Raw genomic sequence first — 9,937 nt, forward strand, 5'->3', positions numbered from 1 at the left:
TCACATAAACTTAGTCCATCACTAATCAACCATGGATCATTGACCTAAACTATATGTATTACTGATTTACTTAATCGGTCCCCTTAATTTAATTAAGCTCTTTTGATCACTCAATTAATTTAAAATTAATTTTTGACCAATATTAATGAAATAATATGATTTCTCAATTAATATATATATATATATATATATATATATATATATATATATATATATATATATATATATATATATATATATATATACACACACTTATAATATATTAGTAAATCACAAATAACCTCTTTCTCAAATATCCATCCTGTTAAATTGTTCTGGTGAAGGCAACCCGAAATGAACCATGCTATTATTGAGTCAAGTATATACCAATTATAGTTATAGGCTTAGAAACCTAATTCAACAATAATTAGTTCAAATATTGATAATGCAACAAGCACCTTCAATGCATTTTTTGGAATCAAGAGAGATAAAGAAGAACTACGTTAAAAACTTTATTCTGAGGTAAAAAAAAGTTGTTGGTTTAACTACCTGTGACTATAAGAAGGTTATGCACATGCTTTTAAAGAATGATTATTTGATGGTAATCTTCTTTACAGTTGAGGATAAAGAAAAATTTGGATGGGTAAAGGACTTGCTTGAAGATGATGATTGATGTTATTTATATGGTTTTTTATGATATTCTGGGTTTTTTAAGTTATGAACATTATGATCATTTTTTGTTAATGTTGATTTGACATTGATATATTTTTATGACAGAGTTTCTTATTATGAATAAAATTTTATATTTCTATAAACCATTTATGTTTATGAAATACTTTTTGTTATTAGTTATAGAAACTAAAATTTTTTACTAGATAATGTTGAATTTATTGAATTATGTGATATTTGTGTTGGAGGGGTATTCTTGTCATTGTAAATTATTTTCATTCCATTTTTTCTCTTTTTTGTACATACCAAACAACTTGGATGAATAATACACTCCATTCCATCAGAGTAACCAAACATGACAACAGAATGGTAATGAATCATTTCATTACCTTCCACATTCCGTTACTTAGTTCAACCCATTCCTTTTTCATTTCATTCCACTCAACCAAACACACCCTAAAAGTATAAATAGATTATTTATGGTAGAGGTAAAAGTTTGTCCATCAATATTTTTTATAAATTTTGACGTCTTTCCATCTCGATTCCATGTAGTAGCTAATATTTCTCGGTGCACCGTAGACTCCAAATTTGAAATGCAACAAACCGGGGCCTTGATCATGTATATTGAATTTCTTTTTGTTATCAACAAAAACAGTTACTTTCCCTTGGTCCACATCATGTATTAGATTAACTTTAAACCATCTATCATATAGATATGTATCTATCACTTGTGTACTATAGTATCTCATCTCTCCATTATAGATCCTCAACAACGATGTGGTGTTACCATGTGCTGCACCATGGATCTGAACTATAGTGGCACCACTAGTTCCATTTGGAATGAAGGCAAACCCTTCGAATTGCCATACTCCTGAAGTGTAATCCGGCTACATCATTAAACACAAAAGTCGATATGGATTATTTTTTTGTCATTATTATTACAGGTATATAGGACTTATATATATATATATATATATATATATATATATATATATATATATATATATATATATATATATATATATATATATATATATATATATATATATATATATATATATAATGTTCACGTGTTAATATTTAACCAAATCATTTTTAGATTAGAAAACGTTTTTTTAAGTATACCTTTAGGACACATAATAAAAAAGGTATTGAATCTACAAAAAAAATTGGGAGAGGGAGGGAGGGGAGGGAGATTACAAGTATGCGAATTTCAGTACGTGGTTGTGTGTTGCTGCCTAGATGGTGTGGTTTATCGTCTGAATACACCCAAAAACGATGAGTCCCATTTTGATATATGTAACGTTGACAGAGTGGTGTATCATAAGGCTTCTGATACTCAAAGTTGCTTTCATTTAACATTACATCAACAAATCCGTATGTGGGATCAACTAGAGACACCATGCGAGCATCGTCTATGAAACAGATCAATGCTACCAGAAAAAGGAGCAAATGACGATATGAAGCTTTCATAACTATCTAGAAAAAGAAGAATGCATTTGTAGCTTGGGTGTTTCCAGTTTCTATGGTGCATACCAATCTATATAATATGTGAAAGTTTTTGCACCAAGTGTTATTCTATTTTTATTATTAATAACTATTAAATTATTTATTATGGGAGAGCTAAATTAATCATATATAAAGGGACGACAAAAGATGACAAGTAATGAGTTAGGGCCATCATTGTTTAACTGTTTTCCTTCGCCATACTAATGAACAAAACATTTTATTATATCATAATGGTATGTATATTAATTTGGGGATAAATAATGCCCTGCCCTACGGTTGTCTTTAGCTACTCATTATTGGAAACCTTAACAACACCAACTATACCTCATGTGGAATCAAACGTAGACCACGTTTGACTATCTTTCACAAATCACAAATAAGCACCACGCATGCTACAAGAAAAAATTAAAGGATCGGTTGTAAGCTTGTAACCACTAACCAGAATACCTCTTTCTCTGTTTCTCAACTCTCAAGTAGGGAAAAAATTAAAGGATCGGTTGTAAGATTGTAAACTTGTAGCTCTGGCCTTGACTTTTTCTAAGGTGCGTATGTGGAACAAGCATTAGACTTTTATATAGTTATGAGTTTAATTCAAGCTTTATATAAAATGTCTTTCATTGAGCTGAAATAAATATTGAATACTCTATGTAAACACCTGTAAGTCTAACATAAAATTATTTTATTTGATATTTTTGATTTTGTGTATTTTAATAAATAGTGTAGTTGTTTTCGGTAAACTGCAAATACAATATATATAATTAACACCTTTAAGTAGTATTGATGACTTACTATATTGAGCATAGTGGAACTAGGTTATCAAGTTTGGATTTTCGCATAGTCTAGTAATTTGTTTGGGAATCTAGAGGCCGTTTTAATCTTATAAATAATAATTCATCTTCATTCCAGCATAATTAATATTCTTCTAAGTTCTATGACTCTAATAAACTAGTTTATAATTTATTATAATCACGGTTATAAAATTAATTAAACTTTCGTATTAAAAAATTAAAATCATTAACAAATTATTACTTAAAAGATATTTTTTAGTTATATAAAATTATAATCTTTGATTTAAATAAATACGTGGAGTTATATCATTTTATAATTTATATTAATTTTATTTTATTTTTTAATCTAATGTTATTAATTTAATATAATTAAATGGAGAAATTTTAAATTTTGAAATTTAAAATTTAAAATGAAGAATCAATTATTAATTTAATAAAATTAGAGTGAGAAATTTAAAATTTAAAATTTAAAATGAATAATTAATAGGTTGATAGGTGACATGATAAATGATATATAACATTAATGAGGAATTTTAATTGCATGACATTTGTTAATATGATAAACCTATTCTTTTATTAAAATAGGGAGAAGGGAGAAGGGAGATTTATAGAAATCGCTATAACAGGTTTTCTCTCATTCATATATACATGCACAGTTACATTCATTCACATACACACACACACACACACACATATATATATATATATATATATATATATTCTAATAAAAGAATACTTTTCATCTCTTTTTGACATGTGTCATCATATTAGGCCTCCTAATTAATACAAATTTTATTTTATTTTTTTGTCATGTATTACCCTATTAAACCTCTTAATTAATGCATGTCATTTGTTAACCTATTAATTCTTTATTTTAAATTTTAAAATAGTCACTTTAATTAAAATAAATTAATAACAATGCAATAAAATAAAATAAAATAAATACAAATTATAAGGTGATATAATTTCACATATTTATTCAAATTAACGATTATAATTGATTAATAATTTTGTGTTCTAACTATTAAAGTTTAATTAATTTTGTAGCCGTGGTTTCACGGGTTATAAACTAATATATATATATATATATATATATATATATATATATATATATATATATATATATATATATATATATATATATATATATATATATATATATATATAGACACACACACATCGTTGCATGATATTAGATATTTAGGACGTGTTCGGCACAAAGCATTTGAAAGCTTCTAATGTTTGACAAAACTCTCTGTTTGTTATTTCATGTAGCATTTAACAAAACGCAACAAGCTACAAGCTACCCGTTATTTGCTACCAGCTAATTTTGTCAAACACCCTTAAATGATCAAAGGGGTGTTTGCAACAAAATGTAGTCGTTTTAGTTTTGCTTTGATTGTGCATGATGAATCAGGATAAGCTTATTTAAGTTTCTTTTTAGTTTATTACCTGTTCAACATCGGTAAAAAATAAAGATATTGTTTGGATAAAAATAGCTTATATTATTAGCTTATAAGCTATAAGCTATAAATTGAAAAATGTGTATGAGTTTTCATAAGCTTAGTTAAACACCCTCGAAATAGTAATTAAGTAGATGTAATCTTGCGCGTTGTGTCTGTTTACAATTATACTGTTAAAATAGTTATTATAAAAAAAATTAGATATATTTGAATTTACCTTTTTAACTATATTTTTTGATCACTTTGCGAAAAAGAAAATTATATCAAACATTTGTAACTATTTAGAAAATAATGAAAAAAGTTAATTTATTGGATTTTTTTCTTAATATTTAATACAATCCAAACTCAATTTGAACTTTTAGATTATTTGAAATATTTTAAAAACTTCCTTTTATATCAACCAAATTGCAAAAATGTATAGGTGGTTTGGTGACTTTTCTTTTGCTAAACTTTCTTTTTTATCAACCAAATTGCAAAAATGTATAGGTGGTTTGGTGACTTTGCCATGTAGTGGGTTTCAAAGTTGTCATTTTGGTTATTTTAGTCTATTTTGAGTTCTTTATTTTAGTGTCCAAAATACTTTTTATTTTTATTTTTTATATTAATAGTGAATGTCTTCGTATAATCTATTTCTTTTCTTTTGTCTCTAAATATACAACCACATCAATATCTACTTATTTCTCATATTATATAGCAAACAATATTAAAACAATATTAAAATTTATTCGTTAATATTTGAATTTGAATTTGTTAATTAACAATTGCAATTGGTTAATAAGACTAACAATTTCATATATAGATGGGTTTGCAAAGTTATATATATATATATATATATATATATATATATATATATATATATATATATATATATATATATATATATATATATATATAAAATAGCTTTGCAAACCCATGAAGGAATTATAGAACAAAATGGTTATAAATAAAAATATGGACTATAACATTCTTGGACCAACATATATTACCTTCCTTTAACTTGCAATTTCATAATAGAAAACCATATGGACAATAAAAAATATATATCAATAAATGTGTTAGCTTATACTAATTAACATCTTTGAAAATCATGATTACCTCTTTCTCATTCTATAAAAAAAAACATTCATCCCAAAATAAATGTTTTTATGTTCTTAGTCATCTTTCTATCTATATCATTCTACAAACTCTAAAAATATATGCGTGAACTATATCTAATAAGTACAATTAAATAGAATAAATGAGAAAACTTCTCATGTGTAGCAACTAATTAGTTGAAATTTAATATGTAATTTAAAAACCATCTAGTGGTAGTAAATTATTAATTTTGGAGCTTCAAATCTATATGGTGTAAAAAAAAATGGCTTTCTTGAACCATATTGATTTGAAATGACATCTTTTATAAGATAAATACTATGTATATTCTCGCACGTTGCGCTGTAAAACAAATATATGGTTAAAATATGTTGACTTTTATAAATTTATCTATTGTAACACCCTAAATTCCAGAGGTGTTGTTAAAGAACTTAAAGTGTAAATTAAGTAATGGGACTCGACGAGTAGGCACGCTTACTCACCGAGTCGGAGTGGGATTTGTCGCGGGTTTAAGTGGCCAACTCGCCGAGTCGGTGGCTTGGAATCGACGAGTTGGTGCTGAAGAGAGAAACCCTAATCTCGAGGGTTGTGCCATATATAAAGCACATTATAAACCACCCTCAACCTCTTTGCTACCCTTTTGAGATCCAGAAACCCTAGAATCGAGTGAGCCTCAATTAATAGAGAGAATAAAGCTTTGGAGGAGTAAATTTTGGAAAGGGGCTTGAAGATCGAGAGGCTTGCTGCAAAGGAGTGGTGTAGATCCGGGATCTACTTCAGTTGGAGCATATATTGGAGGTAATAATCGTTTGCTTGGGCTCTTTTGTATCTAGATATATTATTATTTGAGATTTGGGGCATTTTTTAGTATGATTGAGAACTATTTCGAGTTAGAGGCTTAGATCTGAGGTTGTTACTCCAGATCTAGACTTGTCATGGCCTAGAATGTCATAAAGCTCCTGTCTATGACTTGTTGGTGAAGCCCCCTAGTCCTTAACACTAGTGCTAGTGTGTTTTGGGCCTATATCTCCTTGGCTTCACGTAAAGTTTGCAACTTTATATGAGGGTTAGACTGTAGAAGAATGGATCTATGGATTGGAGCCCCTGCATGGCTCGAAAAGCCACTGTATGGATTAAGAACTGGAGAGACTCGGTGAGTTACATGGGTGTACTCGACAAGTTGTATGAACATGTGCATGGACTCAGCGAGTTGGAAGAACAACTCAGCGAGTCTGTTGAAGATTGCCTTGGACTCGGCGAGTCTGTTCTTGGACTTGGCGAATCTGGTCGTGGAACCCTAACCTCTTCTGGTTAACCCTCAAATCGGTGAGTTGAGGGACGACTCTATGAGTTGAACAGGATGAGACTCAGAGATCGTTGGACTCGATGAGTCTTGGGTCGACTCGGCGAGTTGAGTCTTGTTATGGGAGTTTCTGAGTATGGGAACTCGACGAGTCGACAGGTTGACTCGGCGAGTAGAATCAACCAGGAAGGTTGACTTTGACTGAGGAGTTTGATTTTGATCAAGAGTTGACCAGTTTGACTTCCAAGGGTATTTTGGTATTTATGGAGTTGGTTCTTTGGTAGTGTTTTATGGTGAAGTTCGTGTCGGCGGTCGGAGTAGCTTGGTCTTATCTCTTCAGCCGGCAATTGCATGTGGGTTATCCTCATTATATCGACAGGGTCTACGGCACCAAGGTCAGCCCTTTATTGGATGGAAATCCGGGTATTGCTTGTTATGTTATTGCTTTGCTAGATCTGCATCCTGGTATTTAGGATGGTGTTATGTTAGTGACCTGGTTAAGGTCGGTACCTGGTATATAGGGTAATGTTATGCTAGTGATCGGTTAGGTCGGAATCCTGGTTAGGATGTTGATATGCTATGTGATCTGTTAGACTGTTTGTCTGGTTAAGGATTTGTTATGTGATTAATTGTTTTATGTGCACATGGTTGTTTAACGGGGGTTGGGTTGAGGCGAGTCCTGCTTTGTGCTATAGGACAACATACCTAGGTCAGACCGGATATTCCGAAGGCCCAACGAGTAGTCCGGATAAGCTGAAGGCCCCAAGAGGACTGACCAGACGTGCCGAGGCTCGGAGAGTAGACCAGGCCGACTGAAGGCCCGGTGTGGGCGGACCAGTCATACTGTAGACTCAGAGAGTGGACCAGGTGGATTGAAGGCCCGATGCGGGCGGACCAATCTCACTGTAGACTCGATGTACATGGCTAGACTCGGAGGGTGGACCAGGTGAACCGAAGGCCCGGTGCGGGCAGATCAGTCACACAGTAGACCCGATGTGCATGGATGTTCTATCTGTGATATGTTATGAGTATGTTGATGTGTGGTTGGTATTTTGGGGGTAACTCACTAAGCTTTCGGGTTACAGTTTAGTGTATTGTTTCAGGTACTTCAGGAGATCGTGGCAAGGCAAAAGCGTGATCGTACCGCTCCTCATGTTTTATGATTTATGTGATATGGTTCTGGGGGATACTCTGGTGTTTAAACTATTTTGAAAACAAGATGTATGAACTTAATGGTTTTTGAATGAATTAAAATGTTTTAATTTGGCTAAAATTTTATGGGTGTTACATTTTTTTGTCATTATTTATAGATAGGCCTGTTCAATTTGAACCTACGACTGTAACGACCCAATTTTTACAAAGAAAAATTTCATTTTTGAATAACCAAACACATTTCCAACATCAATAAATCTGGTTATATTTGTTTTCAAAACATAAATCATATACAACTTTTATTCCAAACATCAGAGTGTCCCGTGAAAATGCTCGGGAGAGAGTGCACGCCGCGCCATCACGCCTTACCCTTGCCCTTGGGATCTGAAGTACCTGAAACAAATCCACAACCTGTAAGCTAATGCTTAGTGAGTTTCTCAGAGCATACCACACACACAATCCACATATCACATATCCTGTTAGCTATAAAAGCTACATATATCACATAAGCCATGCATTCATAAACTTGTAAGGATGTTGTGGGCTCCTCCAAGGTCTTACACCATTGTGCCATGGGCTACCCCACATGGTCTTAACCTGGGAATATCATAGGCTACCCAACATAGTCTTATATCCAATTGCCATGGGCTCCCCCGGGGTCTTTCATGCAATAACATACATAATCACATAACATACCATATATCCCAGAAATATCTACACATAACATAAACATAAACCTATAAGGATTTTGTGGGCTCCCCCAGGGTCTTATACCATTGTACCATGAGCTACCCCACATGGTCTTAACTTGGGAATGCCATGGGCTACCTTACATTGTCTTATATCCAATTGCCACGGGCTCCCCCCGGGGGTCTTCCATGCAATAACATACATAATAACCTAACATAAAATGGGTTGGCCTTGGTGCCTTGGACCCAATGGTATGGTGAGAAGACTTACCTTTGTCTGAAGAATCCAAAACTACCCTCCTAACTGTCTGTAACCTCCCGTGCTGAATAATAATATTAACCAATGTTAGGGCTTCACATAATCAAAGGGAAACCCAAACTCCAAGTCCTTCTACAAAGGCCCAAATATTCTTCCTTTGTCAATGGGCCCAAAGTCCATGTCCAAAAACCATTAATGGGCCACATGGCCCAATAAGGCCCAATCATAACATCCATGGCCCAAAACAGATAAACTGGCCCACCATCCACAAAATACAACCTGGCCGAGTGACCAATTGAGGCCCAACAGTTCCAAGCCCATCTGTGGTGTGTACGCTTAACATACCACCCTAGTACGCGCGACGTACTGAGTCTCTGGGACTTACGCGTTGCGTACACTAGGTTACGCCCAACGTACTAACAGATTAACCACTTTCTCCATTAAGTGTTTAATACGCATAACGTACCCTCCTAACTGTCTGTAACCTCCCGTGCTGAATAATAATATTAACCAATGTTAGGGCTTCACATAATCAAAGGGAAACCTAAACTCCAAGTCCTTCTACAAAGGCCCAAATATTCTTCCTTTGTCAATGGGCCCAAAGTCCATGTCCAAAAACCATTAATGGGCCACATGACCCAATAAGGCCCAATCATAACATCCATGGCCCAAAACAAATAAACTGGCCCACCATCCATAAAATACAACCTGGCCGAGTGACCAATTGAGGCCCAAAACAGTTCCAAGCCCATCTGTGGTGTGTACGCTTAACGTACCACCCTAGTACGCGCGACGTACTGAGTCTCTGGGACTTACGCGCTGCGTACACTAGGTTACGCCCAACGTACTAACAGATTAACCACTTTCTCCATTAAGTGTTTAATACTCGATTCCCTCACGTCCAAAAGTCAAATCTAAGCTTATTACGACGACCTAGGGCATAAAGTTGGTAACTTTACGCCTTTGCATGTCTCATATGCTCCCAACACCCCTATTAAGACCTTTTTAATGTTCTTAACCTATGCATGAGGTCA

General features: G+C 33.2%; 1 protein-coding gene across 1 annotated transcript; it reads right to left on the reverse strand.

Moving 5' to 3' along the window:
- Nucleotides 1-984: 984 nt before the first annotated feature.
- LOC145018233 (citrate-binding protein-like) lies at nt 985-2,144 on the reverse strand. The gene is made up of 2 exons (XM_078976135.1): nt 1,849-2,144; nt 985-1,535 (listed from the first exon to the last, which is right to left on the reverse strand). The coding sequence occupies exons 1-2, from the start codon at nt 2,119-2,121 to the stop codon at nt 1,152-1,154; spliced, it is 657 nt and encodes a 218-aa protein (XP_078832261.1). The 5' UTR covers nt 2,122-2,144; the 3' UTR covers nt 985-1,151.
- Between the last annotated feature and the right edge of the window lie 7,793 nt (nt 2,145-9,937).

This window comes from Lactuca saligna, chromosome 9 (assembly GCF_052625555.1).
Source record: "Lactuca saligna cultivar CGN05327 chromosome 9, ASM5262555v1, whole genome shotgun sequence".
Classification (NCBI taxonomy): domain Eukaryota; kingdom Viridiplantae; phylum Streptophyta; class Magnoliopsida; order Asterales; family Asteraceae; genus Lactuca; species Lactuca saligna.

Coding starts and splice junctions, on each gene's coding strand:
- LOC145018233 (XM_078976135.1), bottom strand. CDS start 2,121: ATGAAAGCTTCATATCGTCATTTGCTCCTTTTTCTGGTAGCATTGATC. Junction 1,536..1,848: donor GTACTGAAATTCGCATACTT/GTAATCTCCCTC, acceptor TTAATGATGTAG/CCGGATTACACTTCAGGAGT.